The sequence below is a fragment of the Pseudophryne corroboree genome, chromosome 7 (assembly GCF_028390025.1).
Source record: "Pseudophryne corroboree isolate aPseCor3 chromosome 7, aPseCor3.hap2, whole genome shotgun sequence".
NCBI classification, from domain to species: Eukaryota; Metazoa; Chordata; class Amphibia; order Anura; family Myobatrachidae; genus Pseudophryne; species Pseudophryne corroboree.
Window position 1 is genome coordinate 417,466,102 of NC_086450.1, and position 21,761 is coordinate 417,487,862.

General features: G+C 48.6%; 1 protein-coding gene and 1 pseudogene across 2 annotated transcripts in view; both read right to left on the reverse strand.

Annotated features, from left to right (window-relative positions):
* RAB11FIP3 (RAB11 family interacting protein 3) overlaps nt 1-21,761 on the reverse strand; it is a 121,459-nt gene that overhangs the window by 62,635 nt on the left and 37,063 nt on the right. For both annotated transcript variants that reach the window (XM_063934769.1, XM_063934768.1), the window contains exon 2: nt 16,555-16,648. In XM_063934769.1, the coding sequence (XP_063790839.1) occupies nt 16,555-16,648 (94 nt within the window). The remainder of the gene's footprint in view (nt 1-16,554; nt 16,649-21,761) is intronic.
* LOC134946719 (U2 spliceosomal RNA) lies at nt 8,094-8,217 on the reverse strand (annotated as a pseudogene).

Genomic DNA, 21,761 nt, shown 5'->3' on the forward strand with positions numbered 1-21,761 from the left:
AACGGGCCCGCTGGTACCTGTAGTTCTACTGGGAAAAAAATACCCAAATAAAAACAGGACACAGACACCGTGACAGTAAAACTTTATTACACACTGCCGACACACACATACTTACCTATGTTCACACGCCGACATCGGTCCTCTTCTCCATGTAGAATCCACGGATACCTGAAAAGAAAAGTTCAATATACTCACCTCAGCCAGGGTCCAGAGATAAATCCACGTACTTGGCAAAAAAAGAAAACGGACACACGGACCACCGGACTGAAAGGGGTCCCATGCTGACACATGAGACCCCTTTCCACGAATGAGACCTGTCAGTGACAGCTGTCACACAAAGGTCTCTAAAGCCAATCAGGAAGCGCAACTTCGTTGCGCTCACCTGATTGGCTGTGCGCTGTCTGAACTCAGACAGCGCATCGCACAGCTCCGTCCATTATATTCAATGGTGGGAACTTAGCGGCTAGCGGTGAGGTCACCCGCCGGTCAGCGGCTGACCGCGGGTAACCCCACCGCTGACGGCAAAGTTCCCACCATTGAAACTAATGGAGCGGCTTTGCGATGCGCTGTCTGACAGCTCAGACAGCACACAGCCAATCAGGTGAGCGCCACGGAAGTAGCGCTTCCTGATTGGCTGAAGGGACTTCAGTGACAGGAGTCACGTGATGTCCCGGCATTCGTGGAAAGGGGTCTCATGTGAAAGCATGGGACCCCTTTCAGTCCGGCATGGAACGGGTGTTCGTTTTTTGTTTTTTTTCAACAAGTTCGTGGATTATCTCTGGACGTGGATGTACCTCTGGACGCTGGAAGGTGAGTATATTGTTTTCACAGGTACCCTCGGATCGTCGGAGACCGTGGCAGTCGGCGTGTCAACATAGGTAAGTATGTGTGTGTCGGCAGTGTGTAATAAAGTTTTACTTGTCACGGTGTGTGTGTCCTGTTTTTATTTGGGTATTTTTTTTCCAGTAGAACTACAGGTACCAGCGGGCCCGGTTTTCTCCCGCATGCTGGTACTTGTGGTTCGCCAAGTACCAGCTTGCGGGGGAGGCTTGCTGGGACTTGTAGTACTGCTGGGAAAAACAATATTCTTGTCATTTTACTCAAGGCTATCAGCCTCCCATCCGCAGCCTTTGGATGGGGGGGGACAGCCTCGGGCTTCACCCCTGGCCCTTGGGTGGCTGGGGGGGGGACCCCTTGATTGAAGGGGTCCCCACTCCCCCAGGGTACCCCGGCCAGGGGTGACTAGTTGGATATTTAATGCCACGGCCGCAGGGCACTGTATAAAAGTGACCCCCGGCTGTGCATTATCTGTCCAGCTAGTGGAGCCCGATGCTGGTGTGAAAAATACGGGGGACCCCTACTCGTTTTGTCCCCCGTATTTTTTGCACCAGCACCAGGCGCAGAGCCCGGTGCTGGTTTTAAAAATACGGGGGATCCCTGCCCAATTTTTCCCCACATTTTTAGAACCAGGACCAGCTCGAAGAGCCCGAGGCTGGTTATGCTTTGGAGGGGGGACCCCACGCCATTTTTTTTTTCGGGTTTTTCCCGTTTTTTTAAATCGCAGCAAAATCCGGCAAATCGCCCGATTTTCGCCCGCGGGACTGTCGAATCCGTTTTTCATTGAATATGGTGAATTCCGGCAGCCACCTGCCGGAATTCACCTGTCGAATTGTGTCGAATTAAAAAACGGCGATAATTTGCCGCGATTCGCCGTGAATTGCATATACCCCTATGAGTGATAACCAGGATTGTGAAAAGACTGGGGTTGTAGTCATGCCATGTGTATTATTTTATCATATACTTAGGGGTCTATTCATGAAGCAGTGAAAAGAGTAGAGACGTGAGCCTGTGGAGAAGTTGCCCATGGCAACCAATCAGCTACTCCATACTAATGTATAGTATGCAAATTATAAAGGTTACTTCAATGCCGATCGGTTGCCATGGGCAACTTCTACACACTTCACTGCTTCATTAATTAATGTTCAGTGGTGGCAGCCACTTTGTAGACTGAACAAATCAATTACCTAGTGAGGGTGCCTCAGTGAGGTCCTTAGCTCAGATCGCCACCTGGAGTCGCAGAACGAATTTGGACACAGAGATTTTGCAATTTCGGTGGGCGATTCTGGGACGTAGTAAAGGGGGAGCGGTGGGGGGGGGGGGGGGGGGGGGGAGAGAACTAGCCAGATGTGGGCGTGTCAAAGACGCATCTGCACTGACCCAGGTAGCCACGTTCCGACAGACATTCCGAGCCTCCATAGGCCTGGTGCAATGTCTGATGGTGCGTCTTTATACACACAGTGATGGATTAGCGCCGGTAGGCGTATCTCAGTAGGCAATGCCATTAGCATAAAGACACAGCCAAGGCTGCAATAGGATCCACTCGGGGTGTAGATGAAGAGTACCCTTTAAGAGCAGGGTATGAATAGTTTGAATGTTACTATGAAGGAGTTAAATAGCATAAAATGTAACCTAAAACTAGTAATTTAATTTGTTGGGGGAACAACAAGAAACAGACCTCAAAACGAGTATTTCTCGTCCTTCTTAAATGCTTAGAGTCTGTTCTATAAATAACACTGGATAGGAGGGAATGGTGAAAGGATAGATTCTCCTGTCTGTATTATTTCTCTTCCTGACAGGCCCATTAAACCTACGGATGCCTGGGGAAACAGGGGGGGGGGGGGGGGGGGGGTAACTGCCCAATTTCTGTCAATATTTTGTAAGGCTGTGCTGTTCGCTGCATAATCCAAACCTGTTATTAGAGACTACGTGAGGGATGGGCAGAGCGCAGTAGAATGTAGGACTTGTTGGAGGCTGAGGAATAGAACATTGGGATCTACCTAAAATTTCCAAAACTGGAGCCAGAAATAATATTTCCTGATAGGCGCTCTCCAGGCAGTCTAATCCCGGGTATAAGGAAACTTTACGTCAATAGAGTGTGGTAAACGTTGCCAGGTAAGAGCAATGCATTATGGGATAGATCGCTAAGCCCCATATACAGGTGTAAGGACCACCCCACCCAAATTCTGTGTGCCTCTGTCCAGCTGTGACAGGATGTAAAACACTGTTTTTATAAATAAAGATTTGTGAAGCATACTGCACAGACTATAGCCTTCCTCAAGAACAGTAAAGCAGTGTATTTGGCCCTCCTGGCCTGACGATTTAGCTTACATTTATCGGATTATTTTTGGACCTGTTAGTAAAGAAGCTCAAAAGATCAAACTAACTGGACCCATCAATAACAACAACGTGGTTGCTTGTCTATCACCGGAAAGCCCTATCATGCTGCCAAGCAGCAGGATCGTGCCATGTGTGGCTGGCATAATATTTATACATTTTTTGTAACACCCCAGCTATTTCACTGTACAGATGTGTCCTCATACACCTATGTGCCTTTTGCGCTATATGGTGTGGTTGCCTTCCTGGACATGCGTACTTATTTTGAATAATGTGGGAGATGTACTAAGTCTTGGAGTGTGAAATTGGAGAGAGATAAAGGGGTATATTCAATAAGAGTCGGGTCCATTTTGACATGCAGTTGTCGGAATGGACCTGACAACCCCTATTCAAAAGAGCGGCCAAATCAGACTGTCGGATTTGGCCGCTCCCGACTTGTCGGAATAAAATGGGGCCGTAATTAATAGGTCAGAACTCCTTCCGATCTTAAACTGTCGGAAGCTGCCGTCTTTCCGACAAGACGGCAGCTTCCGACAGTTATTGAATATACCCCAAAGTATCAATCTGCTCCTAAACGTCTTCTTTCAAACACAGCAGAGTTCATGGCAGTTAGGAACGGATTGGCTGGTAGTTTCTCTCTCTCCAAAGCTTAGTACGTCTCCCCCCTAGGGTGTGTACACACTTATACGGCCGCACATTATGTAAGACTGTCGGTACATATTAGCCCGATTTAATGAATGATGGAACGAATCTTGTTTCAGCCTTCATTACACTGCATTGGGTCACATGCGATATCTTCCGGTTGTCTGTGCAGCACAGCCAACCAGAAGATATTGCATGCAACACACGGGAACGCTCATCTTTGCTGCGATGCGGCATGCTGCAACATGGCTTGCTGTATGCCGCATGATCATATTGGCCATCCTAAGGGGTAAATGATACTGGTACATCTCGGCTGGCATGGTCAAAACTAACACCCCCCCCCCCCCCCCGGCAATGCCTGTCAGCGGCCATAGCGCATCAGCCTAGTGCAGATGCACTGTCTCGTCTGCAACCGCCCCCCTCAGCCTATCGCCCCCGTCACCTTACACGCACTGCCGCAGTAATATATAGGGAAGAAGCGGTATCAGTGTACATAACGTGCTCTGATACTACTTCGCCCCCGTAACAGAGGGTAATACATTTACCTCTTATTCTTATCGTAGCTGCAGAATTTTCTAACTATGTCCTAGGCACTTGGGAATAGTATTTTTTTGACAATGGAGTCGAATAAAGTCGCAGATTAAGCATAGCGATACGCGGTGCGATGCATTGCACGGCTCACTCACACCGGTTTTCAGCCTTTTTGCCTTATCAGCCAGGCTAGCGTCTGAGTCGCACACGTCTGCTGCATGCTATGTCAGCGCCAGTGTGCAGGGGTATTTGTGCATTGTACTTTTGTTGCATTAAAGTTGCAAATAGGACGCATATTCGGTAAAACACTGTGTGGTGGGACACATTGGCGCGGCTTAGTTGCAAAATCCACGGGGCACCAAAGAAGTCTGATTGGCGCAACTTGAGGATAGGCGTGTCTGGACACATCCGAACACAATGTATTACGGACTCAAATGAAACAGTATTTTATATGCAAAACACTAAAGGGGAGAGGATTCAAGCCCTGGAGAGTGATAAAGTGGAGAAAGATAAAGTACCAACCAATCAGCTCCCGTTATTTTCAAACACAGCCTGTAACTTGGCAATTAGGAGCTGATTGGCTGACACTATCTCTTTCTCACTCTCGAAGGCTTTAGTACATCTCCCCCCACAGGCCGAGTTTGAAAAATGACAGGAGCTGATTGATTGGTTGGTACTTACCTCTCAAAGCCTTAGTACATTTACCCCAAGATGGCGAAAAGTATGTTACACAAATTATTGAAATAAGTCATAAGATATTTTTAAGGGACATTTAAAAATCTGGCAATTATTTTATTTTTATTTATAATGCGGCAACTACAGGTTCCGTAGTGCTGCACAAATAAAACAGGACAATTAATCAGTTAACGAAGTACAAGCTGCGTCAATTTCACGATTTTCCATAAATAGATACGTAACCCCCGGTCACTGCGCATGTGGAATTAGTGCAACTCTCTTCAGTCACCTTCATCTGCCTAGCCTAGGTCATGTGTACAAGGGGTGGCCGCTCTAGTGGGTTGTACAGCAAAGTCAGAAGTAGAGACAGGTGTTTGTATGGGTGTTATTAGGACACTATGCAGTACTACATTGCGTTACAGCGATCTATGATTTGTAAACTTTGGCCCTAATTCAGAAGCGGTCGTAAATTGGCTATTGTACGCGATGGCGGTCACACCGAGAAATTAGTCGCAAAGTGAGTGACAGGTAGACAGCGTTTGAGGGTGGTAGCAGGGAGGGGTCGGGGTAAACGCAGGCGCACTATGGCTATTCAGATGGCGTTTTCTGGGCATGCATAAGCTACCTGTTGCGATCTTACTTGCTACTGGAGAGCCCTCTGCGTCCCGGGAGAGCAGCTCAGCCTGCGCATCTTTAGAGGCACTCAGACTCTGACATGATCAGATTTGCGATGATGGTACCGATGTATCTGCAGGTGTACACCGTTGCACGGAAATTATGCGACAGCAGTGGGCGGCCCTATGCTCAGGTTAGCTTCTGCCCATATTAGCATATAATCGCTACTGCAAATGGCAATTCGGCAGAAGCAAGAGCAACCACACGTGAAGTAGGCCCTTTAATTTGTTATAGGGCAGCGGTTCTCAAATTGTGGGCTGTTATCCCAAAGTTGGTCCCAACAATCTCAGCATGGGGTCACAAATGCACGCCATGGGATGGCAGCCATGAGGCACAATCACCATAGTGCCTCCACACAGCCCGCCGCCTCCTCACTCCTGCCTCTTCCTAAGGGGACTAAGGAGCCTGCAGCTGCCATGACCAGCAATAAGTTTTCCTCTGGGCCAGTCCGATGAAAACTCAATGCTGGTCTGGGCAGTCGGCGGGGAGTATGGTCAACCCCATTGCCTTGAGTGGACTTGCCCCTTACATTAAAAAAATTGCCATCTGCCACAATAGTTAATAAGTGGTGCACCTGGGTTGGCGGTCCCTCTTTACCCAGGTGTTGAGTTAGGAGCCACTGGCAGATCCTTGATGGACCCCCTCGTGAAGGAGAGGTGAGATGGGTGTAGAGACAGAAGTAGTGGTTGTACAATAAGAGGTGAACCAGGAGAAAGTGGACTCATGGGGCGGGATTCAAATATTTTATTGCCCCCGAGCTCCCGTCTAAAGTGACGGGAGATCGAAGGGGCGATATTCAATTGACCCCCGTTATTGCGCTGATCGCGCCCATAAGAGAATGGTTTAGCCGCGTAAAGCGGCTGAACCAGACTAAAGTCATGGGCGCGATGGCGGAAAGTCCAGTTTGGGCGTCCAAACGGGTCACTTTTCGCGCATTTCAGCTCACCACCCCTGGGAGTGGTGAGCTGAAATACTGATATCGCACCCATCGGCAGCAACATTTGAATACTACCGGCGGGCGCGATGGGGGCGGGAGGGGGGTGCAGAAGATTTGAATCCCGCCCATGGAGTCTGATGCAAGGTCTCCCCGACCTTGCAAAGCTTCAAACAGGCACTAAAAACCCACCTGTTCATCAAAGCGTACCCTTCCACATAAACTGGTCTTGAGGCTGCTCTCCCATCCTCACGCCTTCGCCATCTCTGCCTTGCTTACTTCCTGACACTAGGCCACCTTCCGCTTGCTTGTACCATGTGCCACCTGTCTATCTCCCTCTTCCTCTAGTTTGTAAGCTCCTTAGAGCAGGGCCCTCTTCCCTCCAGTTCTCACAGCTCTCTTCTCTTGCACTTCAATTACAGTTTCTTCCACTCAGTGACTGCCTACACCTACATTTCCTCTTGCTTGTGACTGATTAACTCTTCCAATGGCTGCCCGTCCCCAGTAGTATGCAGATTACTCCTTTGCTTCCTTACATCTCAGCTGTATTGTGCACTGAGAACTGTGGTGTTAATTGTTACCTGTACTCTGTTTTAGTTTTCTGTGAGGTTAAGTTCTGTATAACCTGTATTTTTTTTTTTTTTTACTTGAAGCCCGAGGTGCGTGGCTTCGTCACCCAGTGTCTGTGACCAAACGTGCTGGGGGCGTAGGTTCTTGGACCCTCTCCGAAAGGAGAAGGGCCCCGTTACTCCCCTAACCCTCAGAGCCCGAAGGCCTACTGAGGGAAAAAAGGGACTGTGGGTCCCCCCCTTTCCGAAGCGCGGAGGGACCCTCGTGTATCCCCAGGGTTGGCCGAAGCTTCCCCCTGGGGACCGAAATCAGCCTCTGGCCCTCCCCAAAAGGAGGAGGCCTCAGCAACTTTAGGAGAGAGGGTGGCCCATAAGGGTCTCGCCTAAACCCCAAACAAAACCGTGACGTGACACTGCAAAAAACAAAAATAAGTGGTGTGCTGTGCATAAGTGCAAAACACGTGTGTGTATAAATAAATAAGCCCCAGCCAGAAGGCCGGGGGGGGGATGAAAAATTGTCCTTGCCCTAGCCAAAAGGCCAGGGCAAAGGAAGTGGGTGCAGACAGGAAGGGTTGAAGTGCTAAGTGCTAAAGTGCCTTAGTGCAAAGGTGGCTCGAAACCCCAGTGCATTTCCGGCACCCCTGTCCCTTCCAGTTCCAGGGGCACAAAACACCTCGAGCTTCTAGCTGCTCCCGACCTCTCAGCCAGACCAAGTTTCATACCCACTCTGTGCCAGGGTCTACCCCCAATATGAGAGAAGATACTAGACCAGGCCTTTCTCCACTCCACGCAAGGGGCCCTATTGCATCCCCTTAGAAGGACGGTGGATACTAAGCCCAGTTTTTCTCCCCTCTCAACCAGAGGCATCGCCACACCCCGGCATGGTACTCCACAAGGTGTTTCTCCATTCCACATCTAGGAACCTCTCACGCTCCTAGTGTAAGAACAGATACTCCACCCTGTGTTTCCCTCGAGCAGATACTACACTTGATCTTAGCCAAAAGGCCGAGAAGTTCTGTATAACCTGTATTGTACTAATGTGTGCCGTATGTACGGCGCTGCAAAACACTTGTGGCGCCTTATAAATAAATTGTGATAATAATAACAACACATTATACTGATAGATATAGCATACTAAATAATCTGAGGCTAAAATCTGTATATTGAAGGTTCAAGGGATACAATCTATAAATCCAGGTACAATGAACAAACTAGTCATCTACAGACAGCAAAGGCAGCTATTTTGTGGGCTGAACCAATATCCAGCCTATCAACTGACTGGAAAGTTGTGACATCATTGAGGCATGTGGTGATGTCACTAGCTTCTAGTGAACTGATAGGCTGCATGCCTGCGAAAGTCTGTAAAGCCCACAAAATGGCTGCATACCTACTGTACACTGTGCTTAATACTTCAGATGTTCAGACTGATTAGACTTGTGTCATCAAAAATAGTTATATAAGGTCATAAAAAATGTGGGGGGAAAAACAAACATGAAATTTAAAGATAAGTTGTTATGGAAGCAATGACAAAATTTAGGCTAATATAAACCACTTCCTTTCTGTGTAACTTTTCAGATGCAAATTTAGAGAACTAATGGATTACTGGCCGACCTGGTGCTTACAGGGACATGCGTTCAATGCCTGGGACAGGCAAATTTCTCTGTCCACAGAACATTAGTATGGAAAGAGCTACAAATGCCCATTATTCCAATGAACTGTAATACAACAAACAGTCCTGAAAAGTCTGTAAAGTCCAAGTAGCTCATTGCCCCTGTGTCTAACCACACACACATACCCCTTTCACACCGCACAAATAACCCAGTATATTGCCAGGTCGACGCAGATCTAGGTGCGGTGTGAAAGGAGTATGTTCCAATTTCCCAGGTCGCCTGATCAGGTATTTCAACCCGGGAATAAAAGGAGATTTATGGTAGACTTACTATTGTTAAATCTGTTTCTGAGAGGTACATTGGTTCCACAGGGAAACATCGGGGGGTGTAGAGATGGATGTTGATGCAAGCATCAACAGGCTGCTTTAGAGACTGTCCCAGGATGCATTGGGGACTCCTCTATAACCCCGCCTTCAGGCACTGGAGCTGTTTTGTTAACTAGTTCAATGCAGTAGCAGGTAAAAGAGAAGGTAGATGTTAGTCACATAGAACCACGTTCTCACAACAGGAGAAGGGACCAGCGGCTAATGCCATACAAACCCATAGAAGCTATGTGCATCAGGGCGGGCGCCCTGTGGAACCAACGCACCTCGCAGAAAGAGATTTAACAATGGTAAGTCTACCATAAATCTCCTTTTTTGCAGCAGAGTACATTGGTTTCCACAGGGAAACATCAGGGATGTCCTAAAGCAGTTCCTCATGGGAGGGGACGCGCCGTAGCGGGTATGAGAAGCTAGCGTCCAAAGGAAGCATCTTGGGAGGCGGAAGTATCAAAGGCATGGAACCTAATGAACGTGTTCACTGAGGACCACGTAGCCGCCTTCCACAATTGTTCAGCGGACGCACCTCGGCGGGCCGCACAAGAAGGTCCAACAGACCGAGTAGAATGGGCTTTAATAGCAGCAGGAGCTGGAAGACCAGCCTGTGCATATGCTTGTGCAATCACCATTCTAATCCATCTGGCCAATGTTTGCTTGTTCGCAGGCCAGCCACGTTTGCGAAAACCAAAAAGTACAAAAAGGGTATCTGACCTGCTAATAGAGGCAGTCCTCTCTACGTAAATACGGAGAGCCCAAACCACGTCCAAAGACCGCTCTTTGGAGGACAAACCAGAAGAGCTGAAAGCCAGAACCACAATCTCTTGATTAAGGTGAAAGGATGACACCACCTTGGGCAAATAACGAGGGCAAGTTCTAAGAACAGCCCGGTCACAGTGAAATATCAGAAAGGGTGGACGACAGGACAGAGCGCCTAGGTCTGACACCTTTCTAGCAGAGGCAATAGCCAGTATGAACAGGACCTTGACCGTGAGCCATTTAAGGTCCACTGACTCAAGAGGTTCAAATGGAGACTCTTGCAGGGCATTCAGAACAGACAGATCCCATGGAGCCACAGGACAGACATAGGGAGGCTGAATCCGTAAAACACCCCGAGTGAAAGTTTGAACGTCAGCAATAGACGCAACTTTTCTCTGAAACAAAACCGACAAGGCAGAGATATGAACCTTGAGGGAGGCCAGACGAAGGCCTAAGTCCAGGCCTTGTTACAAAAAAGCCAGAAGTCTGGAAGTACTGAATTTGTAAGCATCGTAATTCTTAGCAGCACACCAGGTGAAGTAAGAATTCCAGACCCTATATTAAATCCGCGCAGAAGCCGGTTTGCCGGCCTTCAACATAGTTTGGATAAACGCCTCAGAGAATCCTTTGGCCCTCAGGAGTGAAGCTTCAAGAGCCACGCCGTCAAAGCCAGTCTGCCCAGTTCCGGGAAGACACAAGGGCCCTGAACAAGGAGGTCTGTGCGTTGAGGAAGTAGAAGAGAACCCTCTATCGATAGACCCTGCAGGTCTGAGAACCAATGCCGTCTGGGCCACGCTGGAGCGACTAGAAGTAGTATTCCTCCTTCTTGTTTGAACTTCCATAGTACCCTGGGCAGGAGTGACACTGGAGGGAACACGTAGGGCAGCCGACCGTTCCATGGAATTGCCAATGTGTCCACGACGCTGCTTGAGGATCCCTGGTTCTTGATCCGAAGACCGGAACTTTGTGATTGTGTCGAGATGCCATCAGGTCTACATCTGGTAGACCCCACTTGTCCACTAGGAGTTGAAAGACTTCCTGATGAAGACTCCACTCTCCGGGGGGTCACATCCTGACGACTGAGGAAATCCGATTTCCAGTTGAGGACTCGCGGAATGGACACTGCAGATATTGCTGGCAGATGGCATTCTGCCCAACAAAGGATTTTTGACACTTCCATCATTGCCATGCGGCTTCGATTGCCGCCTTGATGGTTTATGTATGCCTCCGTGGTGGCGTTGTCGGACAGTACTTGAACAGGCCTGTTCTGTATCAGAGGCAGGGAGAGAGACAAAGCATTGAACACTGCCCGCAATTCCAGAACATTTATCGGGAGGAGTGATTCCTCCTTGGTCCACCAACCCTGAAAAGAGTGTTGCTCCAACACCGCGCCCCAACCCCTCAAACTGGCGTCCATAGTCAGTAAGACCCAATTGGGGATCCAGAAGGGACGGCCCCTGCTCAACTGCTGGTCCTGTAGCCACCAGATCAGCGACAGACGAACATCTGGAGTCAAGGAGATCATGTGAGATCCGATGAGGCAGGCCGTCCCACTTGGAAAGGATTAACCTCTGTAGAAGGCGGGAATGAAATGTAGTGTTCTCTACCATGTCGAAAGCAGACACCATGAGGCCTAGTACTTGCATCACCGAGTGTATTGACACCCTTGGGCGAGAGAGGAAGTATCTGATCCTGTCCTGAAGTTTCAGGACCTTCTCTGGAGACAGAAACTTCCGTTGACAGTGTGTGTCCAGCAGTGCCCCCGGGTGCACCATGCTCCGAGCAGGGACCAGCGAGGACTTCTTCCAGTTGATGAGCCACCCGTGGGCTTGTGGGAAGTTTACAGTCAGTTGTAGATGACTGAGGAGGACATCGTGGGAGTTTGCCAGAATCAGCAAGTCGTCCAGATACGGCAGGATCCGGACTCCCTGGAGATGGAGATAAGCCGTCATCACGGCCATATCCTTGGTGAAGATCCGAGGGGCCGTGGCTATTCCAAACGGCAGAGCCTGGAATTTATAGTGAAGGTTGCCAATAGCAAACCGCAGGTATTGCTGATACGATATGGCGGTAGATATATGCAGGTAAGCATCTTGTATATCCAGGGATACCATATAGTCTCCAGGTTCCATGGCCAGTACAATTGAGCGCATTGTTTCCATACGGAATTTGGACACTCTTACAAACTTGCTCAGTGATTTGAGGTTTAGTATAGGCTGGAAAGACCCATTGGGTTTCGGGACTAGAAACAGGGTCGAGTAGTATCCTTTGCCTCTCTGGGACAGAGGTACTGACACTACCACTCCTGTATGCAGGAGGGAACGCACAATCCGTTGTAGAGCTTGCTCCTTCAACGGATCCGAAGGGATAACCGTTGTGCAGAACTGGCGAGGGGGACATCTCTTGAAAGAGACTGCGTACCCATGAGAGACAACTTCTCGCAACCATGCGTCTGAAGTGGTCTTTAAACAGACCTTAGCGAATCGCAGAAGTCGGCCTCCCACCCTGGGGTCCACCAGGGGGAGGCCCGCCCCATCATGCAGAAGGTTAGTCGTGTTTAGAAGCAGGCTGACGGGCAGCCCAGGATTGTTTTGCCTTGGGCTTAGTGGTTTTGGGAGCATGAGATTGTCTCGGGTATGCCTCACCTTTTGCCTTCCCTTGAGGCCGAAAGGAGCGAAAAGTGGTACCTTTTGCCTCCTGTGCAGAAGGATTAGTATTCGGGAGAAATGCAGTCTTAGCAGCCGCTAAGTCAGTCACAATCTTATTGAGATCTTCCCCAAATAGGATGTCTCCCTTAAAAGGGCGTACCTCCAAGGTGTTTTTGGAGTCCAGGTCCACCTTCTATGACCTCAACCACAGAATACAGCAAGCCAGGATGGACGTAGTCGATGCCTTGCCCGCGTCAACACACCTGCCTCAGAGGACGCCTCCTCAATGTAATAGGCGGCGGTGGTGGTGGTAATATGAGATAGGTATTGTCTGGTAGTGTCAGATATATCTTGAGGCAGCTCTTCCTCTAATGCCTGAACCCATGCTTCAATTCCTTTTGCAGCCCAGGAGGCTACTATAGTGGGTCTATGTACAGCACCTGTAAGGGAGTAAATAGACTTCAGGCAACCCTCCAAATGCTTATCTGTCGGTTCCTTCAGTGAGGCGACAGTGGTGACAGGCAGAGTAGATGACACCATGAGACGGGTGACATGTGAATCCACCAGCGGTGAATTTTCCCACTTGTTACACAACTCAGAAGGGAGAGGATAACGAGCTACCACCTTTTTAGATAGGGAGAATTTCTTTCCTGGCGAAGACCAGGGTTCTTGACGTATGTCTACTAAATGGTCAGAATGCGGTAATGATGTTTTAGTTACCTTCTGACGTTTAAACTTTTTAGGTTTCTTAGACACAATAGTGGGATCCACAGCATCATCTATTTGTAGGATTTGCTTAATAGCAACTACTAGGTCAGGGACATCAACCCGAGTTGTAGATTCCTCGTCAGAAGCAGCTGTATCAGTGCCTGACGGTTCAGTATACTCCCCATCCTCATCAGAAGAATCTTCCAAGAGATTAGTGGATTGTGAGGAGGAAGTGGCCCGCTTAGATGACCCCTTGACACCAGAGTCACTTGGGGTAGGTTTATGTCTAACCAAAGATTGATTCATTTGCTGCAACTGGGTAGACAAATTATCCGCCCAAGGCGGATTTACCATAGGGACAATATATGGCTGCAATGGCACAGGAGGTCCCATAGTGGGCGTGAGGTGTGCCACAAGCGTATTGACCATAGTTGAGAACGCCGCCCAAGGTGGCTCCTGGTTGGTTACAGGAGCTGCGGACTGACAGGGAGATGTATGGCACATATTACACAGACCATCATTCAAAGCTTCCCCCTCAGGCAAATCCCTGGCGCATGTGCTGCATGATACAGGAGCGTCCGTGGATTTCCTGCCCTTTGTGTTAGACATTTTAGTGAATGTAACCGCAGAGCGTATGAGAACGATACAGCCAGACAGACTACAATACCTGCGAATGAATCCCCTAGTATGTGACAGCGTACACAGTACACAACACCAGCGTCTAAATCTGGTACTATGTGACTGCGCACACAGTACACAACACCAGCAAATAAATCCGGTATTATGTGACCGAGTACACAGTAGAATAGACTTGACGGTAAATACTGTGCAGCACTATATATGAGACCCGGATGCTCCTAGTCCCTTAGGGTACAGAATACAGTGATAGATATAGCTGGGATACACTGAAAAGTGAAATCCACACAGCAGATACAGGCACACACAGTCACATTGACAATGCAGATAATAATTTTAGTAAGACAATAAAACTGCACTGGACTAATAAATATATATATATATATATATATATATATATATACACACACACACACATATACACAAAATGCACAGTCCGAGACTGGATGTATGTATCAGAATACTCTTAAGTAACGCTGTTTTAATACTGACATGTAGAATACTTAAGTGTCTGTAAAAATCATGGCGCTGATGTACAGGCGGATTTACAGAGGAGACCTTGCCCTGCAGTCCCGGAGACCAGTCACAACTAATCAGAGAAGATGGCGCCCAGCATCTCAGTCAAGGAGTGAAGGAGAGTGTGAGGCAGCTCCAGGTCGGGAACACCAGCAGTAGATGGCGCCCGGAGCCGGGGGAGGGGCTACAGGTCAAGCGCCTTCTCCCCTATGCTGGTCCTCACCACCTGGTACTATGGAGTCTTAATAAAGAGGATATTTATAGATCCGACCTGTACTCCTATGCCCTGGTGGATATAGTGGAGTCCCTGCTCTGTTCCAGTGTCCACGCCAGCGTCGCAGTCCATCTCCTTAGACTGAGACCGGAACACGATTTAATGGCGGGTCCCGCCTTGGGGACCCTCTTACCTCCTCCCTTCTGTAGCAGCCACGCAAACCAGGAGAGCGTCTGCGACCGTGTGCCTAGAGCCATAGCGTCTCCGCCGTAAGTCCCCAGGGACAGAGCCAGGGGGAGTATGCGACGCCACTGGGGAGGTGAAGGAGCCGCAGCACAGTATGTCACCCTGACATGTAAAAGTGCTCCGGCCCTTGAAGTCTTCTAAAAGCTTTTTCAGGGCTGCCCAGTGCAGCCCCCCTGTTAATACCCCTTTTCCACTAGCTTTTTAAAACACGGGTAAATGCGCGGGGGCGCGCATTTACCCGTGTTTTTTCCTAGTGGAAAAGGGTCCTACGTGTGTTCAACCCGGTAAGCTGTGTAGTGTGAAGGAGGGCGGCGCTGGGAGATCATGTGATCTCTCAGCACCGCCCCTGCCGCGTCACCAACCCGGCAATTGCCGGGTTGGTGAACGCTGTCTGAAGGGGGCTGTAGCACGGGTCGCAGCCGTGTCAGCCGACACGGCTGCGACCCGTGCTAAAGTGGTGGAAAAGGGGTATAAGTAACCGGCTTCTGCAGGCACAAACTCGAAACTGGGCTAGTTAACGAAACTGAGCTCCAGTGCCTGGAGGCGGGGTTATAGAGGAGGCCCCAATGTATCCTGGGACAGTCTAAAGCTTTAGCCTGTTGATGCCTGGATCAAGATCCATCTCTACACCCCCCCCCCGATGTTTCCCTGTGGAAACCAATGTACCCCGCTGCAGACAGCAGAGTATTTCCCGGGTTACTACTGGGTCAGGTGCAGTGTGAACGGGTTGTAAGGGTCCATGCGACCTGGGCACTCTATAGGGAGAGGCGGAGCTATAGGGACAGGTGCCCCCTCCGCACAAGTTACTACACACGTCACCAACCCGGCAATTTGCCGGGTTCATGTTGCCAGTCAGAAAGGGGTCTCTAGCGGGTCGCACCCGGAAAGGACCCCTGTACAAGTCCCGAGTGCAACCCGCTTTAGCGATCTGAAAGCAGTAACATTTTCCATTGTGGTTTCAATGAATTTGACCTACATGTGTGACGACCGCGGCGCAATCAATGGTCATGGAACTCAATGCGCAAAATAAAAACTTAAACAGATAAAACGTTTAGGAAAACAGAGTAAATTTAGTTAAATAATTTTAAAGAATTTATTTTATTCAAAGAATAAAGCATTTTTTAATTATTTTAATCCATCATCACCACCACCACGAGATAGCGATAACAGGACTGGAATTTTAGCGGAACTTGTCATTCTCATTCAAAGGCATGGGAAAATGCATTAACAATGGGTGTTATCACCGGCGATAGCATTATAAGTACCGTACATCTCTAATTATAAGTAACCAGCCCCATCTCTTGCAAAAATACCAGCTCTCACAGGCAATAGGGATTTTCACCCTTCAACAGATCAGCCCCTAAAACAATTAAATACTGTATATCGTATGTCCATAAATGCTAATGGAATGTACTGTGTCTTACAGAATAAAACAGGTTCCCAACTGGGATAATGGGTGCTGGATACAACCAATAGGAAGCTGATATTTCAGTGCTCACGTTTACTGGAATTCGGCAAACACACAGTTCCTGTTGGGAATTCACAGCAGAGAAGGTGCTAGGAAACGGATAGCCCAGGGGTTTGTGTCTCCCCAGAAGTAGATAATGCTATTGCATCAGAATAACCACATCACGGCTCACCTTCATTCTGGATTTCAGAGATGCCCCGATAGAAGTCACGGAAATTTATAACCCCCAGGCCAGCTGGATCCAGATAACCAGTGAGGTATTTTACCTGCCAGGGAAGGAAATGCAGCATTAATCATGTGAGTAGACTCAGGAAAACACTGCAGCAAAGTAATCTCAACAAGAACAACATGTGGGTACAAACATAGTATTGAGGCATGACTATCATATTACAGATATCAGGGCATGATAATACCTTAAAGCAAGAAGCATTTTATTATTCCCAAACCTGCAGAACATGGAGCTCACCCTTCAACCAATCAGAGACTCTGATTACTGTAAAAAGCGGTCCTTCCTAATATACACAGCACAACTTATTGTACATTTTTTCCCTTCAATTTACACAGTTCCTTGGTTTGTTTCTTCAGGCTGCTATTAATGATTTATTAATTTAACACACATGAGACTACCAGGGCAACTACAGTCACATGATGTAGTGAGCGGGGAGGCTTTGGAATACTCCTCCGAGCTCTGTATGCTCTGTGCAGGTCCACATCACTGCACTTTTGCATCCTGGCCGTCTCAAGCACATCATGACATCACGGAAGCAGTAACAGGAAACTGAGCGCTCCCCAGGGTGCAGGGTATTGTTCCATGCACCCATTTTGAATTCAGATGCCACCAGGACAGCAACAGTGCCACACCCTTGGCTGGTTGTACCCTCGGTTAGGTATACTCTAGATCCTCCCCTCCATGTCATCACATGGCACACAGTGTGATTGACAACCATACTGATCTCCCCAACAGAGATTTTGAAAAGGAGATAATGATTAATAGTATGACAGCTATGAAAATTACATACATGCCTAACTTCCTATTTAAAAAATAAAAAGGCTATGTGTGATTTCTGCTTGAACACCAAGGGTACTGCAACATGAGAAAATCCCTATCGCAGGCGTAGTCAACCTGCACCCCCTCTCAGCTGATGGAGTGCTAAAAAGTCCAGCCTGCTAAATATAGAACCGAAAAAATTAAACCTGCTTGGAGTATAAAGAAAACTCATCTGTAACCCACTGAGCCTATGGTATTGAATAGAGGAACTGACCCAGTTAACTCATTATTTCTTCAGCTGGAAGCCGTGCAGACTAAACAATGTCCATTAGGGGACGACCCTGATCCACCTGCACAGCAAGACTCCGAACACTTCCTGACATGCCCGCCCGCCCCCCCCCCCCCCCCCCCCCCCCTCCAGGAAGATCATCCCCAGGAGCACCTCCCTTCCCCAGCCCTGGCACCAATTCCTTCCACCCACTGCACACAATCATTAACCCTATAATAATACACGGTGTCGAGCGGCAGCAGTGCAAAGATGTAATTACAATGTAACTTCTTACGCACCGTGTAATGAGCTCACACAGACTCACACCCTCCCACGCACACACACAGCCTGTGATTATGCCTGCGCTGACATCACTTAACATATCCTGGCTTGGCACCAAAGCAACACAGTGCCAGGGCAGAGGGTTGGTACTTTGTGTGAAAATATTAAAATCTTCACCATTTAGGCCCTATTGCAGAAATATTCAGTGTTCACTCAGGTCTTCATGAGATTTGTGCATGGTGCCTCATGCCTCGCCAATACCACTGGTTCTTAGTGAACTAAAAACCTGCATTTTCCGTAATACAGGCCCAGGCCCCCATAATGCAATTTTGTATTAGTGATGGTCACTAGGTCCTAGTGACCTGACCGACCTCATTAATAGTGCAGTGTCCTGATGTGATCTTATACAGGCCCAAATGCTAATTCTAGCCTCACATACCACACTTGCCTACTGTCTGCATATAAGGGGAGGTTGAGGGCCAAGTGCAGGGGACTTGACTGTGGGGGTAATTTAGACCTGATCGCTGCTGTGCGTTTTTCGCACAGCGTGCAATCAGATCTGGACTGCGCATGCGTCTGAGCCGCAATGCGCAGACACGAAGGACCGTAGCAACGGGAATCGCCGGTGAGCGACGGGATGGTGTGAAGGATCCATTCGCACGAGCGTTCGCAAGGAGATTGACAGGAAGAGGGCGTTTGTGGGTGACAGCTGACCGTTTTCAGTGTGTGTTTGGAAAAACGCAGGCGTGTCCAAGCGTTTGCAGGGAGGGTGTCTGATGTCAAATCCGGTCCTGAACAGCTTCATGTGATCGCAGCAGCTGAGTAAGTCCTGGGCTGCGCAGAGACTGCACAAAATCAGTTTGCTACACACGCGTTCACAAACTTGCACAGCTAAAATACACTCCCTCTGTAGGCGGTGGCGAATCCCTCTGCAGGGCTGCAAAAATCGCTGCCCAGCAATCAGGTCTGAGTTACCCCCCATGTCATTTTAGTTCTAGTGGCCCCACCACTCTGCTTTGTAATGCTAAAATTCACGACATGGTGCATCAGGGGGGGTGGGCAAGATCCAGGAAGGTGGCTTATGCTCATGGGAGTCAAGAGTCTTCAGGACATTCCAGAAGTAGGTCTCAAACTCTTTCTGCATAGTTACAGAAAGACCGCCCACCTAACATGGCAGCCTGCTGTGTAGTAGGGACAGAGACCATGGCGCATATAGCTAGTTACATGGGAGCTACCAGGGTGCGACCCACCTCAGGTGTCCTGCTGCCGCTGTCTGCAACTCAGCATAGACCCGGCTCACGTTCACACCGCATAGCGAGCCGTGTTGAACACGATTTCACCCCTGCTCACTACTTACCCATCCACACCACCTGAGGTGAGTCGCAACCAGGGTGCGACCCGTCTCAGGCGCCCCGCTGCCGCTCATGTGCCAATAACCAGTGTTCACAGCTGGCGGTCTGAAAGGGGAATACCAGGGTTGAAATACCGGGTTGCTCGACCCGGTATTTTTTACCTGGCACCTTTCAGGCCACACACAAACACGGGTTATGCACGCTCATGTGCCAATAACCGCGTTTCTAGCTGGCGGTCTGTAAGGGGTGTATTATTCAACCTATGCTATATATTAGTGGGGTGTGGTATGATATGTCGACAGTCCTAATGTTGACATTGACCAAGTCAATATTCATGGTAGACATTGATTAAATATTGCCATGTTAGAATGTCATCATTTATGGCCCCTGTGGCACAGCGGTGTCTTACCTGCTCCTGTCGGCTGCAGCAGGTCCAGGGTGGCTTCCGGGGTCATGTGACTTCTGGGTTAGACCTCTGCTGCTCCAATTTACCGATGAGTATTTCTCCCGTAACCCCTACCCCTTAATCCAGTGCATATACTAACCACCCCCACACACTACAGTCTAACCCTAATCTCCCCCTAGTGCCTAAACCTAAAAGGCATGTCAAATTTTGACACGCTGCCTGTCAACATTTTGGCAACAATTACATCCAGGGCATTTTTACAGAGGAGGGGGCCTGTGCCGTGTGCGGACTCTGGGGGGGGCTCCTCTCTACAGCGCAGTAGACACTGGCACTGTGCCAAAGTCTACTGTGCCTGTGCAAGTTTCCGGAAACACGGCGCCCACCATGTTCCGGAGTCTAATTTCACTACTGTGCATGTGCGGCAGCCATTTTGGCGGTGGGTTTTTTGCCACAGCTGCAGCGCCCGACGCGGGACTACGGAAAGATAAGTACTAAAACGTGGGTGCACTCAGGGGACAAAGCGGCCCGTGCACCCATTAATATAATGCTCTAAACACTCCAACTCCCTTAAGTTAATATGAGTGTATCATTACCCAGGATAATGGCAGAATGGGAGGAGTTACAGAACAGGCAGGCGGAATAACAAGCCAGTCGCAGCAATTAAGATATCAGGGATGTCTTGACGAGTCCAGCGATTTGTCATTGACCTAGTCCTGTCACGGATACATGCATTAAAAAAAAAAAAAAAAAAAAATCAGTGTCTTTATCCCACACAGCGCTGCAGCCTAGCAACACAGCCATCGAGAGAGACAGGACTCTGGCTACAGCTGCATGCCCACACCTCCCGTGTGACATCAGCCGCTCCTCTCCGTACCGTGTCACCGTTATCTGACTCAGAACATTCAGAAGAAACACTGGGGCAGATTTATTAAGCCTGGTGAAGTGATAAAGTGGAAGGTGATAATGCACCAGCCAGTCAGCTCCAAACTATCATTTTTCAAACCCAGCCTGTAACATAGCAGTTGATTGGTTGGTGCATTATCACCTTCCACTTTATCACTTCACCAGGCTCAATAAATCTGCCCACTGTGTGGTAAATTTACTAAAGCTTCTAAAACAGAGAATTGGTGGTGTTGCCCATAGTAACCAATCTGATGTCTATCATTTTCTAAAAGGCAATAGAGAAATAATAGACAGTATCTGATTTATTGCTATGGGCAATATCACCAATAGTCTATTTAAGACACTTTAGTAAATTTACCCCTGTGTCTTAGGGGGACATTTACCAAGTAGTGATAAGAGTGGAGAAGTGAGCCAGTGGAGAAGTTGTCCCATCAAACAATCAGCAGATCTGTATCATTCTATAGTATGCAAATTATAGATGTTACTTCACTGCTGATTGGTTACCATGCGCAACTTCTCCACTGGCTCACTTCCTTGCTCTTATCATTGCTTAGTAATACCCCCTTTTCCACTTGCTAGCACGGGTCGCAGCCGGGAGCCTGACACAGCTGCGACCCGTGCTAGAGCCCCCTTCTATACTGAGCTCACCAACCCGCTGCTAACGCAGCAGGAGCGGCGCTGGGAGATCACATGATCTCCCAGCGCCGCCCTTCCATACACTGAACGGGACCCATGTCGCATCGACATGGCTTCCGTTTACACTACACAGCTTACCGGGTTGAACGCGTGTTCAACTCGGCAAGCTACCCAGGTAGGATTCCCAGGTCACTTGATCCTGGAATTTGCAGGGGTGCCGTTTCCACTAGAAAAAAACACGGGTAAATGCGCGCCCCCGCGCATTTACCCGTGTTTTTAGAGCTAGTGGAAAAGGGGTATAAATATCCCCCCTTAATCAGAAATGTAGTAATCCCAGACTAGACTGATCAAGATGCCGGATACAAATAACTCCTACCACCAATCATTCTCAGGAATACCAATCAGAACACACCGTACTGCAGGACTATACATTTAAATAAAACGTGAACTAGCAAAAAAAAAAAAAAAAGAAAAAAAAAAAAAAAAGATCTGATCATTTTCCATGACAAAAGGGATCTGACTGATCGGTCACTAAAATGGGCAC